The sequence below is a fragment of the Coptis chinensis genome, chromosome 8, assembly GCF_015680905.1.
Source record: "Coptis chinensis isolate HL-2020 chromosome 8, ASM1568090v1, whole genome shotgun sequence".
Taxonomy (NCBI): domain Eukaryota; kingdom Viridiplantae; phylum Streptophyta; class Magnoliopsida; order Ranunculales; family Ranunculaceae; genus Coptis; species Coptis chinensis.
The window spans coordinates 3,289,395-3,310,532 of record NC_141463.1 but is presented as its reverse complement, the minus strand read 5'-3'; the positions used below and the strand labels follow the sequence as shown (position 1 = coordinate 3,310,532).

General features: G+C 39.0%; 2 protein-coding genes and 1 long non-coding RNA gene across 3 annotated transcripts; 2 read left to right on the top strand and 1 right to left on the bottom strand.

Annotated features, from left to right (window-relative positions):
• The first annotated feature begins 3,295 nt into the window (after positions 1 to 3,295).
• Positions 3,296 to 6,074, top strand: LOC147479357 (receptor protein kinase-like protein ZAR1). Its single transcript, XM_086580868.1, has 2 exons — positions 3,296 to 5,082; positions 5,186 to 6,074. The coding sequence occupies exons 1-2, from the start codon at positions 3,615 to 3,617 to the stop codon at positions 5,854 to 5,856; spliced, it is 2,139 nt and encodes a 712-aa protein (XP_086436994.1). The 5' UTR covers positions 3,296 to 3,614; the 3' UTR covers positions 5,857 to 6,074.
• Positions 6,075 to 13,680: 7,606 nt separating this feature from the next.
• On the bottom strand, positions 13,681 to 15,331 carry LOC147479356 (auxin-responsive protein IAA32-like). The gene is made up of 4 exons (XM_086578328.1): positions 15,062 to 15,331; positions 14,315 to 14,563; positions 14,109 to 14,217; positions 13,681 to 14,018 (listed from the first exon to the last, which is right to left on the bottom strand). Exons 1-4 carry the CDS (start codon positions 15,210 to 15,212, stop codon positions 13,952 to 13,954), a joined length of 576 nt encoding a protein of 191 aa, XP_086434454.1. The 5' UTR covers positions 15,213 to 15,331; the 3' UTR covers positions 13,681 to 13,951.
• A 1,375-nt stretch (positions 15,332 to 16,706) lies between these two features.
• On the top strand, positions 16,707 to 18,569 carry LOC147479355 (uncharacterized). Its single transcript, XR_015206830.1, has 3 exons — positions 16,707 to 16,900; positions 17,117 to 17,169; positions 17,978 to 18,569. It is a non-coding gene; the product is annotated as an uncharacterized LOC147479355 (long non-coding RNA).
• Positions 18,570 to 21,138: the final 2,569 nt, after the last annotated feature.

Below are 21,138 nucleotides of genomic sequence, written 5' to 3'. Positions count from 1 at the left end.
CGCAATAACCGGCGCCCCTGATCATGCTAAATTGAGGACTTCCAATTTTCAAAAGAACTTGAAAGTTGAAACCTAAATCATAGTTTCATACTGTTACACATGCACGCTAGTGTATTCGAAATGTCTGGTAGAAGCAATAGAAATGCCTTCCAATTAGAATTTTGAAGTGACATTACCAAATATATATAGAGAGAGAGAATTTAGAAGTGAAAATATAAACAACTGGACGAGACTACCTGAGAAGTAAATGAACACAAGGCCGGCCCTATCAAGTTATGTGTTGGATTTCTTTTGGGATTTAGAGCACAGAAGGCCGGATTGATGCCTCACTGAGTGAACCAACGACCAAGTGCTTGGTATATCCGCATATGTTTTTTCTTGCGAAACTATAAAGTAATCACTAAATCAGTGTGAACCGGTATGCTGACAAACCTTGCCCAAGCTGTTGTGGACCTATAGCCGACTTTTATGGCAAATGTGTTTGTTGGCTGTGTGTTATATACTTAACTCTAACAAGAAGTGAACCACAATATCACCAGGGCCGAGCTAAAGGATGGCATTATGGCAACCATGGCCATGGGCAACCATATGGTGAAAATCTACATAAGCCCGGTTAGATCTTGAAGAAATGTGTGTACGTGTATGCGGATTTTTTTTCCTCTGAACTTCATGAATATCAGAATTATTGCCTATACTACACCGTCTATACGAACATGATTTGCTAATATCTCAAAATTTGCACAAACTGGAAATAATAATGACTATAAGCAGGCTTACTAATCGATGAATATATCGGTTCTCGCCATATACCAAGGCCCAAAATATCGATATCGATGAATATATCGGTGTACTCAAAAACCGATATATATTAGATATATCATATATATCTATTTTTTTGGTGACCAGTCCAAACTATTTAAAATATTGGATATATCGGAAATATATTGAAAATATCGGATTTATATTAAAAAATAGTCAAAAGGTCAGCTGATATATATCGTAAATATCGGATATATCGATTATATCGACGATATAAAATTTTATATCAGAAATTCCGATATATATCGGAAAAAAAAAAGTTCTATATTCAGTAAATATATGTCGAAAATATTGATATCGGTGTACCAAAATACTGATATATATTAGCGATATATCGAATATATTGGCGATATTTTGGTCCTTGCCCCACATAAATAGACCTACTAATGATCATCATTGATTCACATAGCGACACCCAACCGCCTGTTTTCAATACAATTCAACGTTACCAAAAAAGTATTGAGTCGCCAATAGTAGGTTGTAAAAATAGGTACAAGTCGAAACAAACTTCTTAACAAAATCTGAATGTTTTCAACTTTTCAATACTTTTTCCACACTCTGTGCCTCTTTGGACGCTAAAACACGATACGGTGGAATTTCAAGCTTTTCAAAATTTTAATTGGTTGGAGAAAACTCTTAACTTCTAAATCGAACTGTGAGTCAAGGTTAAGTTGTCATCAGGGTATCGCTCAACCCCTAAAAAAAATAGTTTGCTTGGGGCCCCGCGTTCTAAGGGGCCCCAATATGATTCAAGCCTAATGCTTTCTTTTCAGCCTATAATCGCTTTTTCCCTTATTTAAGGGTTAGATAACGCACATTGGAATCTATGAAATAACGGTAGATAACCATTTGTTTCCCTCACCTTCTCCAACGTTTTCTCGTTCTCACAAAAAAATTCCTCACATCCATTGGCATTTGGCGTTCTCTGACCAAAAAAATTCGTCGCATCCATTGACATTTGAACTTTGCCTAGGGCCCCTAATTGTCTTGAGCCGCCCCTGGTTGTCATGGATGGTTTGACAAAAAAAACATAGATGGTGAATAGCTGAATATTGTTGGTTTTGCTAAAAGGGAGTAACATTAACAATATTTTATTTTTAGTATCAGCTTTACAAAGAATACATCTATGTGTACTTCGGTTCATTTTTAGAGCATTTTCCATGCAAGTCACTCATATTCAATTTTATCTCTTTTCCACTATTTTGGTGAAAAACAATGTGAGGATGTCCAATACAAAGGTGATTATTATTTTCGGACGGGATGTTTAATTTCGTCTGAATGTAAAAATCGAAAAAACGTGTCGGACAGAATGAAACATTCCGTTTGAAGTATAAAAAAAAAACTGAAAAAAATCGAAAAAACACGCGAGACGGAATGAAACATTCTGTTCGGAAAAAAAACCAATTTTTTAAAAAAAAACACGAGACAGAATAAAACATTTCTTCTAAAGTTCCCAACTCAAGTACTATCTCGGTCGCAAGTTTCACTCTCGTTTTCACTTAGTAAATCACTCTTGCATTGAACAAGAATTTTTTAGCATTTTGAGGGAAAAAATTTCAATTCCCTCTCATATTGACTTAGGGTTCAGCATTGGCAATACTCTTAGCTTAGGGTGGGTTCATCCGTTCATCCACTAGAAGAATAAAAAACTAAAAAACCAAGTGGCCACACGCCCACACTCTAGCTTGTGTAGTTCCCAGTCTTCCAGACCACAAGAGTCCAGCCAGCGTGTTGAAAGAAGTTTATCTGGATTTAATTTTTCGAGAAGGGTCTCTAAAAGAGGAGTAAAAATAAAAATTATTAGGAAGGACTTCGAAATGAAGCTTTTTGCTGTCTCTGTGGGCCTATACATTGGCCACTCTGACAAACGGCTATTTCGATAGTCACATGTCAATTTACCGAACTATTTCTCGGCTAGCCGCTTGCTTTCATATCGTGAGATAATTAGTAGGTGAGTTTGTACACTCGTACTATTTTCACGCAAATTGTGCATTCCCTGAATTAATGAACCCCTACTGTGCTGCCACGCGGGTGGCCTGCTTGCACAGCTTTACCAATAGATTAAGAAACGTGAAACATTATGCATGCAAATAACGTCAACTATTTTCATTTGTGTATTTGATCACAGGCCTAATGGCTCTTACATATGGCGGATCCAGAATTGTCATTTAAAGTGGGGCTGTTACAATTAACATACACTATAAATATTTTTTTTTGAAATAAATTATATATTATTATAAAAAGGCATTTAAAATGTATTTTTTTGTAGTAATATACTAGTGTTTTTGTCTATATAAGTGGCCCAAATGCAATTTTTCACTTTCTCTTCTGATGCACACTAGATTTATTTTTATTATAACTAGTAATTATTTTTTTCTACGGAAAAATTGGGTGTGTTGGCTCTGCCCCTGCTTGTACAAGGAGATCAAACCTTATTTTCCAAAGTTTCTCTTGTTAAAAAGGATTAAAAATTGTTGACAAAGAAAGTTCAATCATATTAAAAGCTAAACTAGATTTAGAAGGATATAATGAAAATCTTGTTAGAGAATCGAAAATCTCACGATAAAAAGATACACACATAAGAATGATTTGAGAGAATATGACTGTTATCAGTGGATTCTCACTTTTTTAAAGCATCTTTCACACCTTTCATTGTTCTGCAATCTCAAAGCTCTTCACTCACTCTTCTTCTCTTCCTCTAATTCACTCTGAGCTCACACACAGAAACACTACACATTTCTACCAGAACAAGGTAAGCCCTTGAAACACCATTGTTCTGCTTTGGAGTTTTAGTAATGGTTTTAGCTTTGTTTTGGTTATTTTTTCTTCTTTCATGTGATCAAGTAGTGTCTTTAAATGATGAAGGTGTAGTTCTTTTGTCATTTAAACAGTATATGAAAGAAGACCCAGAAGGGTCTTTAAGTAACTGGAACTCTTCAGATGAAACACCATGTTCATGGAATGGAATCACTTGTAAAGATGAAAAAGTTGCTTCACTTAGCATTCCAAAGAAAAAACTTGTTGGGGTTTTTCCATCTGTTCTTGGTTCACTTCCTGCACTTAGACATGTTAATCTAAGAAGTAACAAGTTGTATGGAAGCTTACCTGTTCAAGCTTTCAATGCACAAGGACTACAAAGTTTAGTCCTTTATGGAAATTTGTTTACTGGTTCTCTACCCAGTGAGATTGGGAATCTCAAATACCTTCAGACATTAGATTTATCGCAGAATTCGATCAATGGTTCGATTCCGACGTCGTTAATTCAGTGTAAAAGGTTAAAGACCTTGTCGTTGAGCCGAAATAATTTCACTGGTTCTCTACCAGTTGGGTTTGGTGCTAGTTTGGTTTCTTTAGAGAGACTTGATCTTTCATTCAATAAGTTTAGTGGTGTGATTCCTAGTGATATGAGTAATTTATCAAACCTCCAAGGAACTGTCGACCTTTCACACAATATGTTCTCTGGCTCCATACCAGCAAGCCTTGGTCACCTTCCTGAGAAGGTTTATATCGATCTTAGTTATAATAATCTTAGTGGACCAATACCTCAAAATGGTGCTCTAGAGAATAGAGGGCCAACTGCATTCATTGAGAATCCAGACTTATGTGGACCTCCATTGAAGAACCCTTGTTCTTCAGATACACCTGGTGCAAACTCTCCATCCTCATTTCCATATATGCCCGAAAATAACCCGCCTGTGGTCTCAGATAATAATGAGAATGAAAGCGGGAAAAGTAGAGGCCTTAGTAGGAATTCCTTGATTGCTATTGTTGTTGGTGATGTGATTGGTATTTGCCTTATTGGGATTTTATTCTCTTATTGTTATCGGAGGCTGTGTCCTTGTAAGAAAGGTAATGGGGGCGATGGTAAGGGGACGAGGGGAAGGAAGGAGTGTTTTTGTTTCAGGAAAGATGAGTCCGAGAGTCTTTCGGAAAATGTTGAGCACTATGACCTTGTGCCATTGGATATGCAGTTGGGTTTTGATCTTGATGAGCTTTTAAAAGCATCAGCTTTTGTTCTTGGTAAAAGTGGAATTGGAATAGTTTACAAAGTAGTACTTGAAGATGGACTGACATTAGCTGTGAGAAGATTGGGTGAAGGAGGATCCCAAAGGTTTAAGGAGTTTCAGACAGAAGTAGAAGCAATTGGAAAGATTAGGCATCCCAACATTGTAACTTTGAAAGCTTACTACTGGTCTGTTGATGAGAAGCTGCTTATCTACGAAGTTCAGATCAAATGGAAACCTTTTATGGCTGCAATTCATGGTACTCTTACTTTACGTTATAATACCTGTCCATATTTTTGTTAGATGCATAAGAATTCACTGTCTAATGGATATTTTTGTCTGTGAATATTTGTCTATCTCAGGGAAGGCAGGAGTTACATCTTATACGCCTCTAATTTGGTCTGACCGAGTGAGCATCATGAAAGGAATAGCTAGAGGTTTGGCATATTTGCACGAATTTAGTCCCAAGAAGTACATTCATGGAGATTTGAAGCCGAACAATATACTTCTTGGGGAGAACATGGAACCCCACATATCTGATTTTGGTCTTGGACGCCTTGCCAATATAGCAGGTGCATCCCCGACCCTGCAGTCTAATATAGTTGTTTCAGAAAAACAATCGCAGCTACAACAGCAACAGCAAAATAATGCACCATCTGAAGTTCTAATGGTTAATGCAACCACACCTTCATGGTCTCCGTATCAAGCTCCTGAATCAGTGAAAGTTTTAAAGCCATCACAGAAGTGGGATGTGTATTCCTTTGGAGTTATATTACTGGAGATGATATCTGGAAGATCTTCACTAGTTCAAGTGGGTACAACAGAAATGGATCTGGTTAGATGGGTTCAACTTTGTATAGAAGATAAGAAGCCACTTGTTGATATCTTAGACCCCTTCTTAGCTCGAGAATCAGACAAGGAAGAGGAAATAATTGCAGTGCTGAAAATTGCATTAGCCTGTGCACAAACCAACCCAGAGAGGAGACCTTCAATGAGGAGCATTTCTGATCATTTAGACAGATTAGTTGCTTGACTTCACCAAAGAATGCACACCCACTGACGACCTCAAACTCATTGTGAAAACGTACTAGTTGTGAGTGACTGCTAGTAAATTATGTGAAAGGTTGTCTTCTTCTTGTTAGTTTTGTAGTAGACTTTTCTTTTTTGGCCCTTGTTGTTCATTGGGGTTGAATTGACTGAAGCATAGACTTCTCTATTTAAAGGGTTTTTTCTCCTGTTTGATCACATTAATTATCAACAGCTTGGCAGATGAGAGGACTATATTGGAGTGAGTTGATTAAAAGAAGTCGTCGTTTATCTCCATGCCTCAACACCATGATATATTAGTAACTTAATAAGATATATAAGAAGTGCATTTCATACAACCTGCATTCTTAAGCAGTGAAGCTTTTTCGAGAACAATTTTATAGGACATCCCAGCCCATGTATTGAACACTTTGTTCAACTGAGATAGGAACCTCCCCGGAAACCTCGTGAATTTAGGAGTTTGTAGGGTACATGTATTCATTATTATTTTTCAAGGTTTTGTGTTTGAACTTATTAACAGCACTTTACACTGTAAGGGAAATGAAGTACTTGTGCAAAACAAGGTTAAAGTGTATTTGCTCTGAGTAGGCAGGTGGACCGTGGACCTTGCCTCTGTTTGCTGTATTCGTCTTCTAGGCACAGCCCCAATGCATATAGATTATAGATTCGAGTCATCATAGTATTTCTGGCTGGCAAGGTATTAATAGAGAAAGTTGCTAATACTCTTGAGCAGGAATGCGTATAGAATGACAGTGTTTTAGTATACTTTTCCAATGGAGTCAAAAGTCTCGCAAGATCTGTTGGCAGAAGCGTGAGCAAGGAGCTCCCAAGGTTTACTTTAAGTTGGAGAAGTTTAGCATCATAAATTCACACTTCCAGATGGTACCGTCGCCCAAACAATTTAAGGTGGATACACAACATAGATCACTGAGCATACACAAGCAAATGATCATAAAGTGGCCCTATGCTGAAACTACGTTTAGTTACCCCGTGAACAACATGTGGTCCTGAACTCCTGACCCCTTTCCATATTCTGTAGGATCTCGAATTACCAAGTGACCTTGGCTTTGGCTTTTCTAGTTGTTTTGGGTCATGTCATGCTCTCCATCTTCTCTTGGTTTTAGCTCTTTTAATAGGCCCATATGCAGGACACAAACCATTGCTCTGTTAGTGCTACAGTGGGAAAGATTGCATTTTCCTTCATTAAATTTGGCTCCAATGTTTATGCTTTTATGGTGAAAACAAAACGTAAAGATGCCATGGTTGAATGGTGCCAGCTTGTCTAATAAATTTGTGTTGTTAGAACTGGCTTAAGTTCACCAGATTTATGAATGTGATATTTGATTGGCCAGAGTTAAAATCAGACAAGCAGCACTGCATATCAAGCTGCATTTGGACAAGGCAAATTTTTGTTGTTTGGAGTAGCAACAAAGCTCTGATTGGATCTGTATTAACTTTGATAGTGAAGCTGGTATTTGGAGTTTGGACCACTTACGCTACCAACAGCACAATTAAAGCCACAAACCACCTGATTCCTACTTTGATTCCGATTTTGTCTGTAATATTCTACAGTCCAACACTCATTAATAGTGGAGGTTGGATATTGCTATTGACGCGAGCTGAGAAGTGGTTGAGCGTAAAACATAGTTTCTAGAGACTGTTTTATGGTCTGCTTAGTAAACTAAGTAACTAACACGAAAATTAAAGTTCAACTTGCACTGAGGTACACATTGTTGAAAAACATAATACTTCCCAAATGAAGATTGGAAGAGAAAGATACTTCTTTTTACTATTAGTAGCAAAGCTGTAGAGAAAAAGGCGTTTTTTCTCTTTCATGTCTAGAGCGCACCTGCGCTCGACCCTCCAGTGTTTTGGGCACACCCGCACGATTACGTAATTGACGCCCAACCAACCAATTTCAGCCCGAAATTCACTGTTTCGGAAGCTTTACTGAAATAGTATAAAAATAGGTTTTTTCTGTAGAAACCTAACTTTTTCCAAAACCAAGAAAGAGAGAGATTATAAGAGAGCAATTTTGTGAGTCGAGTATTCATTCTTTGTGAGTGAATTGAGAGACTTGTGTCTGTTACTCGGGACATCTAGTAAAGCTTGGAACTCGCGAGTGTGGACGTAAGGCAAATTGCCAAACCACGATATATCTCGTCTTGTGGTTTGTTCTTCTTTACATTAATTGTTTTACTTTATATGCTTGTTATTTGATATCGGAAGTGTTGGGATATTGCTTGGAGGGTGGTGTGAAGTCTTGTCTATCGGAAGGATCGATCCTTGTGTTGGATTGATCCGTTTGTCAAGTAACGGTAACGTTGTTTCCGATCGTATATTCACAAACAATTGGTATCGAGGCGTAGGTATAACGACTGGATTTTGAGTTTAGTGCTTTCGAAATTTGTGTAGACAAGGTGTTCGATTAAATTCGAGGTGAAATTTTTGGGTTATTGTGTGTAACTTGAAAGATGGCTCTCAAGATGTCAAACGCAAGGTTTGAAGTAGAAGTTTAATGGGAAGAATAACTTTGGGATTTGGCAAGTCCAAGTAAAGGACATCCTCATCCAACAAGGTTTGCACAAGGCTTTAAAGGGGATTAAATCTAAGCGCGGCGAATGATGAAAGTAATGATGATTGGGAAGAGTTCGATCTTGGGCTTGTTCATCAATCCGGGTTATGTCTTGCTAATGAGGTCATGTATAGTGTGATGGGAGAAAATACCGCCGCCGTATTTGGCTCAAACTAGAGTCTATGTATATGACCAAGAGCATGATTGAACAAGATGTACCTTAAGAAGCGTCTTTATCGGTACATGATGGTCGATGGTTCAACGATGCAAGAGCACGCTTAGTGAGTTCCACGACGCCTAGCTTAATTATTTGAATGTTGGTATGAAGATGGATGATGAAGATCAAAGCGGCATGTTTAATATTCTTCTTTAAAGCTATGAGCATCTAATGACTACATTCATGAACGAGAAGTCGCCGATCTTGACGAAGTCAGAGTACACTTCTTTCTTATGAGTTGATGAAGAAGACACGTAGAGCATTGATGTAGGTCGGGGGCTAGTGGCAAGAGGAAATTGGTGATGAACGTAATGAGAATTATTCAAGTAATGAGAATTCTAGGTCCAAGTCGTTAGCTTTTTAAAACATGTACGAACAATTGCAATAAAAAGGACATTCAAAGTAATTGTCCTCACCAAGAAAAAGAGAACAAGAGAGATGGTCAAGAAAGGTAAGGCAAAATTGAGGGAAATTATGCTTCGGGCTCGAAAAAGGATGAGTTCGGCCTCTGCGGTGTCCACACAAGACTATATGACCGAAAGGTGGATTCTTGATTCGGATGTTCCTATCATATGTGCCGAATAGAAAGTGGTTTACTTTTTATGAGAGCATTGATGGTGGTTCCGTTTTAATGGGTAATGGCGTTGTTTGTAAGGCGGTAGGAATTGGAACTATCTGGTCAAGATGTATGATGGTGTAGTGAGGACTTTAACCGATGTGAGACATGTTCCCGAAGCTAAAGAAAAGTCTTATTTCTCTTGGTACCTTGGACTCCAAAGGCCACAAGTTTGTGGGCGAAGGTGGAGTCCTAAATATTGTTAATGGCTCTTTAGTTGTTATGAAGGGTCAAAAATATGGAACCTTGTATACTCTCGGATAGGTAGTACGGTGATAAGCGATAAAGAAATGGGTGCATGTAGTAATGAAGTCCGGAGCGCATCTAAGATATGACATATGTGTTTAGGGCATATGAGTGAAAAGCGGTTTTTCCGAGTTGGCAAGCCGGTGGTTCTTGAAGAACTTGAAGAAGCCAAGTATGGTTCCGCGTGAGCATCAAGGCCTATGGAAGCAAATCAGAGTCAAGTTCAAGTCAAGCAAGCACACGACAACAGGCATCCTTGACTATGTGCATACGGATGTTTGGGGACCCTCCAGGGTGGCTTCCAAGGGAGGTAACCGCTATTATGTCTCATTCATTGATGATCATACTCGCTATGTGTGGGTGTATATGATGAAATCGAAAGATGAAGTGTTTGAGACATTTAAGAAGTGGAAGGCAAGGGTTGATAATCGCATAGATAGGAAGGTAAAGACATTACGGTCTGACAATGGTACTGAGTATACCTATGGACCTTTCCAAGAGTTATGTCGAATGTGGAAATGCCGCATTAATCGACGTCGGGCATGCCACAGCCAGAATGGAATGGCGAGAGAGGATGAATATAACTTTGTTTGAAAGAGCAAGATGTTTATTGTCTAATGCCGGTCCTAGGCAAAAGAGTATTGGGCGATGCAAAGTGTCCATGGCGTGTTACCGTACAATAGGTCACCGCATTACCGCTATAGATTGCGGGACACCTTATGAGGTGTGGTCAGGTAACCCAGCTGATTATAGTATTTTGCAAGTGTTTGGATCGACAGCTTACTACCATGTGAGGGACAACAAGCTAGATCCTAGAGCTAAGAAGGCCATATTCTTAGGCTTCGCAAATAGGGTAAAGGGATATAGATTGTGGTGTCTAGAAGACCACAAGTTCCTGGTAAGCAGAGATGTTACCTTTGATGAGACTTCCGTGTTATCTTTTAGTAAGCCGGAAGTAGCTGGGCAGAATGGTGAGTCTATAGAAGTTCAAGCTACTGAGCTTGAGTTGTCTGATGCAGCAGATGACTTGTTAGATCATGATGAGGTACCAAATCATGGAACCACAAAGAAGGGAAGAAGAGCAAAAGCATCCGCGAACTTGTAGTGGTCGACCCCAGCCACGAGAGACAAGTTAAAAAAGTGCACAAGTATGGGCACGAGAAGCCGGTGAAACACTATGGTCAGGTGGATTTAGTGGCATATGCACTGAATATCGAAGATGATGAGCCAGATAGCTTCAAGGAAGCTGTTAGAGATGCTCATTACAGAGATTGGTTGGTAATTTATGCAAGCAGATGGAATCTCTTGATAAAAATCACACATGAGACCTAGTTTTATTCCAAAGGGCAAAAGGACTATCGGCAAGAAATGGGTGTTCAGAAGAAAGAGGTCCTTCCCCGAGTCCGGGCGATCTTGGGTACAAGGCAAGAGTGGTAGCAAAGAGTTTTTCACAGAAGGAAGGAGTCGACTACAATGAGGTATTTTCCCCGGTGGTCAAACATACGTCCATTTGTGTGTTATTGAGTTTAGTTGTTCACTTCAACTTGGAGTTAGAGCAACTTGATGTGAAAACCGCTTTCTTGCATGGGGACTTGGAAGAAGAGATCTATATGAGACAACGTGAAGGGTTTGTCGTTCTTTGAAAAGAAGATTATGTATGCAAATTGAATCGGTCCTTTGTATGGGGTTAAAGCAATCGCCTGCAATGGTACAAGCGCTTTGACACATTCATGATGCAACATGAGTACAATCAAGTAAGTATGATCGCCGTGTCTACTTTAGAAGGCTTCATGGTAATGACTTCATCTATCTCCCCGCTTTATGTGGATGACATGCTTATTGCTTCCAAAAGCATGGTGGAGATAGACAAGTTGAAATCTCAACTTAGCTATGAGTTTGAGATGAAAGACTTAGGTGGAGCCAAGAAGATTGGGCATGGAGATTGACAGAGATAGGAAGAAGTTTAACGGATAGTTGTATCTCGGAAGAAATACCTTGAAAGTAATTTTCGATTTGGTATGGAGAATGCAAAGTCGGTTTCTACACCTTTAGTTGGGCATTTTAGGCTTTCGCCTAAGTTCTCTCCTAGTTGATTGGAGGAACAAAAGCATATGGCTAATGTTCCTTATGCAAGTGTCGTAAAAGGGCGCAGTTTGATGTATGCTATGGTGTGCACACGCCCGGATATTTCCACGTGCGATTAGTGTTGTAAGCGGTATATGACAAAATCACGGGAAGGAAAGCATTGGGAGGCGATGAAATGGATACTAAGGTACTTGAAAGCGGTACCTTGGATGTGGGATTAGCTTATGGTGGAGGCACTTGTTATGTCAATGGGTTTGTGGATTCCGATTATGCAGTGATCTAGATAGACGACGATCGACTCTCGGTTATGTGTTTATGATGCATGGTGCACCGGTTAGTTGGAGGTCTATGCTACAAGCTACGATTTGCTCTATCTACCACCGGCGAGTATATAGCGAAGGGCAAGAGGATGAAAGAGGCACTATGGCTTTGGCGAGGTCTTCTAGATGATATGGGTATTGAAGCGAAATGTTGTGTTGCTTTGTATTGTGATAGTCGAAAGTGTTATTCATTTGGCGAAGAACCAAGTTCATCATGCTCGGACCAAGCATATTGATGTCCGTTATCACTTTATCACGGGATATGGTTTGAGGATGGTGATGTAGTATTTGAGAAAGTGGACACCCATGACAATCCTCGGCGGATATATCTTGACGAAAGTTGTCACCGGAGTTAAGTTCCAACACCTTGTTTGGACTTGCTCCAAATCCTACATGTTTGAAAGAGCCCTTTGTGGGCATGGCCTTGGGGGCGTTGACTACGAAGTCTTCCCATTGGATGTGTTCCTACCGGATGTGTTATTCTTTGGATGTGTTCGGCTTGGTTTTATGTGTTAAAACCTCACCGAGGTGGAGAATGTAGAAAAAGGCGTTTTTTTCTCTTTCACGTCTAGCGACTAAGACTCTCGATTAAACGCGCTAATTCTCCAGTGTTTTTGGGCACTCCACGCCATTTACGATGGCGCGCGAACCAGCTTCCAACCAATTTCACTGAAATTCATTTGTTTTGGAAGCTTTTCAAAAATAGTATAAAAATAAGTTTTTCTCAGTAGAAACCTAACTTTTTCCAAAACCAAGAAAAGAGAGAGATTATAAGAGAGCAATTCTTTGTGAGTGAATTGAGAGACTTGTAAATAGTTACTCGGGATATCTAGTAAATGCCTTAGACAAGTCGAGGAAGACAAATTCATTATTCTTCTCACTTTATCCAAGGTCGTCATGTACTCGAAGACACTCAAATTCTCGTGATTGGGGCATTCAAGGGAAACTAAGAACCGCTCCCCGAATAGAGAGTGTTAAATGGGTTGCACCAAATGCTCCAACCATCAAAGTCAATACCGATGGGGCATCTAGGGGTAATCCAGACTTCTTTGGATTGGATCTACTTTCGGAGATCGAGCGGAGATTTTCTCTTAACTTATCAAGAGGCGTTGGGAGTGACTACGAAGTTTCGGGTGAGTGTTTGGCAATCATTGAAGCCCTTGAACCGGCGAACCACTAAGGGATGGTCCGACATTTGGGTTGAAACAGACTTCTGAAACAAATGATCCGGGCTTTTGGATCGCCACGCCTACCATGGGCCTTGATGCGGATGGAAACATGTCCAAAATATGCTACAAAAGTTTGTCATCACTTCAATTTGGAGAGAAGCAAACTTCTCTGCCGATCTTCGCCGTAAAGGGAGTCACACTTATAGACAACATGGGCAGAATATATCTTGGTAGACCTTCATGGATTACAAGATGGGAGCATCCTGTGAGTACCTACTATAGATTTAGATAGTGCTTTGCACTTTTTTGAATCTTTGTAAAGACCTAGTGCTGATTCTGAGTGAGATGTGAACTTGTCACAATCCACTCACACCATTCTTTTGTTCTTTTTTCCTTTTAATACAATCGAACGAGCTTACCCAGCAAAAAAAAAAAAAAGCTTAGAACTCGCAGTGTGGACGTAGGCAAATTGCCGAACCACGATATATCTCGTCTTGTGGTTTGTTCTTCTTTTACATTAATTGTTTTACTTTATATGCTTGTTATTTGATATTGAGAAGTGTTGGGATATTGCTTGGAGGGTGTTGAAGTCTTGTCTATTGAGAAGGATCGATCCTTGTGTTGGATTGATCCGTTTGTTGTGGGTAACGTTGTTTCCGCAGTCATATATTCACAACAAAAGCAAACACGCTTAAGTGTCACTGGCGCAGTTAAATACTGCAATGGGAAGATCATTATGGCAGCAAGAGAAAGAAATATGTAATTAAAGAAAACTATGTAAAACGAGAGACTGACATTAGTTTAAAGTTTAATGAACATATCATATGGAGAAAAAATATATAAACAGAGAAGATCAAGAAGAATGAAGAGCTTCATCTTTTCGTGCAATCCTCAAACGCTTTACACATTCCAAAAAATCTCTGCCAATTGTCAAAAGTAAGGCCATTTTACGTGTAAATCGTGTCTAAAAGGAAAATAAAAACATTAGTGACTGAGAATGAAGCACTTACATCCATGGTACATCACCAGCAATCCTCCAATGATCATTCTTGTCCTTATAAAACAAGGAAAAGTCGGACTCAATCTGAAACAATCGCAACCCCGACAAACTGTGTTTACCTGAAAACCACCAACAACCTTCAAATCATACCGACAAGTCCCAAAAAAGTAAAAATCCAAACTAACTTACCTGTCATATATAATTAGTAAAACCTACCAAACATGTCTTCGAGTTGGATTGCAAGGCTTGAGTAACAAGCATGATCAAGAATGCAAACCTTACGACCAACAATGACTCCGTCCATGTTAACCTTCACGTACACCCAACGCTCACTGCTCTGCACTCCCTCATTCTCATCATCACAGCCTTCAGGATTCATCACTGGTTGGGCCATTTCAGAGTTTTTCATGTAGGACTTTAGCTGTGGCCAGGACATAAACTCGCCATATTCCACTGGGCTTACAACTGATTCATATGAAAGCATTGTTAGACGTAAAGCTACTACTGTATATAAGGTTTCAATTCAGTACTGTTAGTTCTGCCAAGCTTCTTAGCAAACCTGCAGGAACATATATAATTTAACTGCTGCAGCTATCTTAACTCGAAAACTTATCAAAGTTAGACACAAATTCAAACTAGATTTGCATGGTGAGATTTCAGGGGAACACCCGAGTCAGTTAAACTGACAAGTGACAAGTGACAACTACTACAACTATTTCTCAAATGTACTTTTCTTTAGGACTCAGTTCGGTTGAGTCCTGCTCTACTTGATACTTGGAAGTGATTTAGTCTAGTGTAGACAGACACACTGGTATGGATCAGCCTTGACTTTTTCAAGTTCCTAGTCATCGGTGAGCTTATTGAAGAACAGAAACATGATCAAACTTGAGAATTGGAAACACACTGATCATTATGAGATGCAGTTGGAAAAAAAAGTCCTAACAAAGGAATATAGCAGCATACAATTTCCGGGTGAATGGTAAGTTTCTGGATGGAAAGAAGTTCCAAGACTTAGACCCAAATCGACTATAATATCGTCCTTCACTCCGTTGTAAAAGCTGTGGTGAGAGGAAGATGTTGAGAAAAAATCTGAACCCTCGGCACTGGAATCCATTAAAATATCGCAGGACCAATGTTTTGCTGTACCAATTTCACACCACCGACTCTGAACTACATCTAAATCTATCTATTTATATGTATGATCTGTGCCTGGAAAAAATTGAACATACAAGGGCAGATAAGTAGAAGTGGGCCAGCCAGTTGGTAAAACTAAACAAACAATCCCCATACTCCATGATCAATAATTGAGGGGTGCTTATCTTCATTCGCTACATTTAACATGCAAAAATGCAACTTTGTGGTATATACCATAACATGCAAGTAGAAGAACAAGGAATGGCCTAAATGATTCTATCTAAAGAGGGTTTGGATTCTGCATCCCAACATGAAGACAACGGTTCAGAGCATTTTTTTCAAGTTATATTCAAGATTCAACCAGTAGTTGACTGGCAGCACCTCCCAAACAAATGGAATTAGGCTTCATAATCAAATGAGTTGCTTTAATTTAAGAAGACTACTTGTGAGATAGTTGGTCAGGTTACTTGTGGCAAAAGGTGCAGACTGAATTTCCAAATGTTGGCAATTCAGATAATCGTTGAGGGAAATCATTTATGCCATTCACACACTGACAAACACACACAAGCACAAAACGAATCCGCATTGGCTCGCTCTATATTGGTTGCAAAGGCATGAGCTCAAATAATTCCTAGAGCAAAAAAATAAAAATAATCATAAAAATCCTACAGCAACTTCAGCACAGATGGAACTATAAGGCCAGTGCAATGCACCTAAGATAATCCATCTGTGTGATTATGTCAAGGATGGAATCATTACTTTAGGCATCATGTTTGTTTTGCATTAAATTTCCCTAGAAACAGAGTTTCTTCTCCTAACTCCAAAGTTTGCACGCTATATATGTGAATATGCATGTGTGCTAATATTGTTGACAAAGTTAACGCATGACCCTCTTGCCAGATCCTATCTTATTCAGTAGTTGTGAAGATTTTATTTCTACTATAGATAGTTATTCCATTTAGATGTATACTTGTATTGCCGTCATCAAATTTTCACATCCTTGAATAATCTGCTCTTTATTGGAATAACCAAATACTCTACTCATTTACATGACGATCTATACATCCAATGCCAGTTCCTATGTCCAGCAACATACTTCCGTCTAACCTTGTTTTGTTTAAGCAAATTCTAACCATAAGATGCTTATGACTTGATTTTGTGCAAGGAGTTGGACACTTGGACACATCATTTTTAACCAAAATCCCGCGACAATGCTCCATATTCCATTTGTGTCTAGGCCGTGTCCAAACCGTGCCTAGCTAGGCCGGCCACGTCAATATGTGCTGGCAGATAGTCTGAATTTTCTTGAGACGCGTCATTGGAGATTCCTGCCCATTATGGTGTTATACATTTATGTCGATTATAAGCATTACTGGAAAGTTTGAAAATGATATGATTTCCTTTCCTCAAATTCTCCGCTAGTTGTTGACATTCACGCCTATATATCCTTCTATGTTGTGCTTGTTTCAAGCAAATTGTTTGAGAAAGGAGGAGGCTAGCTTGAATCTGCATTCTTTCTTTGTAGTATTCACTTTAGAGAAACAAGGTCGATAGGAGATTTAAGTGCCTCATTTAGATTAGCTCAACCATTCACAGTTCCATGGAGGAGCAAGAGATGTCCTTATTATTGTCTAGGAGCAACAGAACATATCGACTTCAGAGAGTGTGGTATAACTTTAATGTTTTCTGTTCACATATTTGTATATATTAGGATTATGTAATTAGCCCTCCGCTCCTTGATAGCTCTGGCTTTCAAGAAGTAATTCCTAAGAATCCTAGATCTAATAATAGTCTAATTACTTCTAGAAAAATGCTGGATATAATTAAATTATAAAATGAACGGGTTTTTTATATAACGAAGCTGAAATCTCATTCTTTTTTCAGGTATTATCAAACGCTTTGAATCTCAAATGGGACTGGGTGGTATCGGAAATGAGGTATAACCATTTTGACATGTCATATACTTCATGGATCCTCGTTACCTATTCCTAACTATTAAAATTTGAATTTGTATGAGCTTACTCGCCAGTATACTATAGTGATCGTGTGCAATATAATATTAATTTTCAATGATCTAGCAAGTGATTACTTTGTATTTTGATAAGCTATTCCCTTGCTCAGACATTGAAAGAAGAAGCCAAAACTTTTGCTCTGTGTTTTAATGAATTGGTTACAGGGGATTATCCTGTTATACCATAAGTCCGTCCATAATTTCTTCTAAAGTGAGGCTCTCGCTTCTGATATGAAGTGGCCAACGAACCATGGTCCTAGTCCCTCTGATGAGGCAAGTGTTTGAAGACCGACTTTCTTATTTTTTACAAGGTTATTGATGGTTTCGCATATTGGTATTTCCCTTTTGGCTGGTGAATAGCCAAAATTACCTTAACATGTGTTTGCCATTTCTAACTGAAATTATTTTCCCATGTACATTGTAGAATCGTATTCCATGAGAAGGCAAGGGACACTCTTTGCACGTTCCAACCCTTGATCTATTTTTCTAGCCTTAACGTTAGGGCAGCATGCATACATATTTCGGTGTGATGAAAAAAAAAAACTTTAGGTCAAAATTTTCTAGATCGTCCAAGAAGTTTATATTCTGGCTAAGTAAACTCCTCAATATTTACTATTTCACTAGCCTGAGATAGTGAGAAGAACTAAAACTCCCATGTTGAGTTGGATATTTTAGAATTAAAGTATAAAAGAGCTATGTTACGGTGAATTAATTCAGACTGTACCATTCTACAGGGACTAGAAAAAAACGGGCAGAGGATGTGGAGCGATAGCCTTTCTCTTCATTGTCAACCAGTTTGGAGCTTAATCTAGTGGAGACACTTTAGAATAAGCACCGGCAGAAGACATCTACCAGAGAATTCATGTCGTCTCATGGCCAAAGAAGCAGCTAATGGACCGAAGCTTTCAAAGTGAGAGGCATATCCGAAATAGAACAGTTTCTTAAAGCAAATATGAAATATAGATCAACAGTGAAACTGTCGGATTTCATTTCTTCTGTCCCAAAGATAATGGAGAACACAATTCCAGAAACCGTATCGGGAGAAGCTTCTGCAACTTCTTCTACTAGTAAGAAAATAAAGACATGACATATGGATGACGATGGTTGTGAATTCAATAGATTGGTTCTCTTACTTCGTTTGTCCTAGAACATATTATGCCTCTTATCAGAAAATGGACTTTCCAGTAGTTGTATTAAGAGAAGTTGCAGGGGTTTGTAAATACCTAATCGCAATCCATACTGTGATCATGTAACGATGATGTATTTGCGATTATCATGTAACAATGATGTATTTGCGGTTATGAAGCTTCTTTTTGCGTTCCAAAATTTGTATTTGGCGATCTCATAAACTTCTTTGAAGTGGATATAGCAACAATCCGATCTGCACTATAATTGTTGTTGATGCTTTGATATCATCTCTCATTATATATGAGTTACAATTTAATCTCTCTATATGTACGACTACATTCTTACCCGTACAATCGGCCATCGTTGGGTACCAAAGTGGCACACTAGCACCGCCTACGAATGCACCAATTCGCATTGCCCACTATGCTACCCTATTTTTATTGCCAACCGAGCTGGCCAACTAAACTGGTCTACTTTTATTGCCAACCGAGCTGGCCAACTAAACCGGCCTACTTTTATTGCCAACCAAGCTGGCCAACTAAAGTGGCTTATTTTTATTGCCAACTAAGCTGACCGACTTTTATTGCCATCTTGTATGGCTAGCATAATCGGCCCACTCATCTTGATATGGCAGATTTTGGTATAAATATAAACAAGGCGAGATATCTTTCTATTAAAGATCTTAATAAGATTTTAAAGGAAATAAAGATTCTAGCTATTATGGAAATTACATTTCTTAAGCAAGAAGAAACTATTGCTCACCTATAAACATCTCATTTTATTTTCAAAAAAACTACGTTCATTTGAGAGACTTGATTCTGGATAACGATTTGGATACGTAGGCAGCCTTTGTGGTACAATCTCAACAATTCATCACAACAACCTCCCTAATGAAACCATGCATTGGTATGTTCTATCCAAACATAATTGGCACCGTCCGTGGTCCTTACCAATGAGCCGTTTTCCACGTTCTTTCTTCCAAGATCTGGTAATGGCGAAAACTACAATATCTCAAATGAGCAAGAAAGCAAGGACAAAACAAGAAGAAAAAAACAACTTACCAAATCCCAAAGTCTTGATTAATCAAGCCGTGATGGATCTACCAACCGCATCAAATCTGCAAGCTCAACCCTCACATCTCCAAGTGCCATGACATCCCAGATCTAGACATACACGACAGCATGCCCGAATAGCTCATCCTCAAGATCTAGTTGTTACAAATGCAAACAAAGTAGATGCAACAAATGGGGAGACAGAATATGATAATGTTACGTTAGAAATGCGAGTACAGACGGATGATGCCGATGCTACTTCTTCCACACCAGCAAGAGCCTCTGAATCTCGGGAAAATCGGAGCGCATTCAACAGAATACAGGATAATAACGATAGATTCCATCCGCTGGAACCTATCCCTGAAAATCATCCAAATCACTCAAGGTCAAGTAGACACTCATCTATCCCATGCGAGGAGGCAATCAAGATCTTGAAATAACAAGGACAGTAGGCATAACAATGATCGTAACACAAGGCATGAAGAACAATAATACACAATGTCAGGTAGGCATCAGTACCTCTCATGATACGCCAAGATCATCAAACATTGATCACAGCACATCACGACGATCAGAAAGGGGGACCTCATCCACCATAAGAGGCGAGGCTGGATGACAAAGCCATTAGACACGAATTGCAACACGACCTAAGACGTGGTTTAAATGCAGCAAACCAATACAGAAGATTTAACGAAGATCAGCCCAAAATGTAGTCATGCCAAAGAAACTACTCCCCAGTTCGACAACCTAGGTAGCCTGTATTATCGACACAGATCCTGCAATCCATAGAACCAACAAAATCTAGAAGTAAGCAACAACTGGGGGTGACCACACCGTGAGATGCAGTATAACGAAGTTACTCCTCAAGTCGAAAGTCAAAAAGCCGTAGGAGCAGCATTTACGGAACAACAAATCAAAGACATTATCAAGAAAACAATGAGCAATGTACGTATTGCTGAAATTCGATGGAAAGACCTTGTAGTAAACGAAGATGTCGTTAGACGATTTTCTCTAATAATACAAAATACAAAACATCATGAAGGGTTCAAACAACCAAATATTCCCAAGTTTGATGAAGCAGGAGGTGACCCGATTATCATGTCATGGAATTTAAAAACAGACTTATTCTTAGGCGTGGAGATGACCCCCTCTTATGAAAACATTTTTTGTCTACATTAAAAGGAGAAGCTCTCCGTTGGCTCTCTGGCCTACCAGTTCTTTCTATCACGTCATTCCAAGAATTAGCAAATCAGTTCACATGATCGGTTTAAGCATAATTGGACACGTCCTAAGGATGTCAACATCTTGCTAAATACCAAGCATCAAAAGGACGAAACCCTAGCAAAGTTCGTAATTCGTTTCCGCCAAGTGCAAACAGAGGTTGTTGATGTCCCTAACGTAATGATCATTCATGCATTCAAGGAAGGAGCCCATTTCGATAAAAACGAAATTTACAATTCTCTTGTACGGGACCCCCGCAATCAAAGTTCAATTTGTTTACATGAACACAACAATTCATTAACGTCGAAGAAGACGTTAGAGCAAAAGCCTCAAAAGACAAAGATTTTCAGAGTAAAGATTCAAGAGATTGTAAATGCAAACATAAGTGAAACGCTGCGGAAGGACAGCAACAGAAATCAGACTACAAAAAGGCGAACACGGTTCATGAATAAATGAAGCTCACTCTATTAAATGCCAAATATGCAGCGATATAT

Bases quoted from the DNA above. Each gene is read 5' to 3' on its own strand.
- LOC147479357 (XM_086580868.1), top strand. From the start codon at position 3,615: ATGGTTTTAGCTTTGTTTTGGTTATTTTTTCTTCTTTCATGTGATCAA. The intron at 5,083-5,185 runs GTACTCTTACTT...TGTCTATCTCAG, and splicing joins TTTTATGGCTGCAATTCATG to GGAAGGCAGGAGTTACATCT.
- LOC147479356 (XM_086578328.1), bottom strand. From the start codon at position 15,212: ATGGATTCCAGTGCCGAGGGTTCAGATTTTTTCTCAACATCTTCCTCT. The intron at 14,218-14,314 runs GTAGGTTTTACT...GGTGGTTTTCAG, and splicing joins CCAACTCGAAGACATGTTTG to GTAAACACAGTTTGTCGGGG. The intron at 14,019-14,108 runs GTAAGTGCTTCA...GACAATTGGCAG, and splicing joins GCTGGTGATGTACCATGGAT to AGATTTTTTGGAATGTGTAA.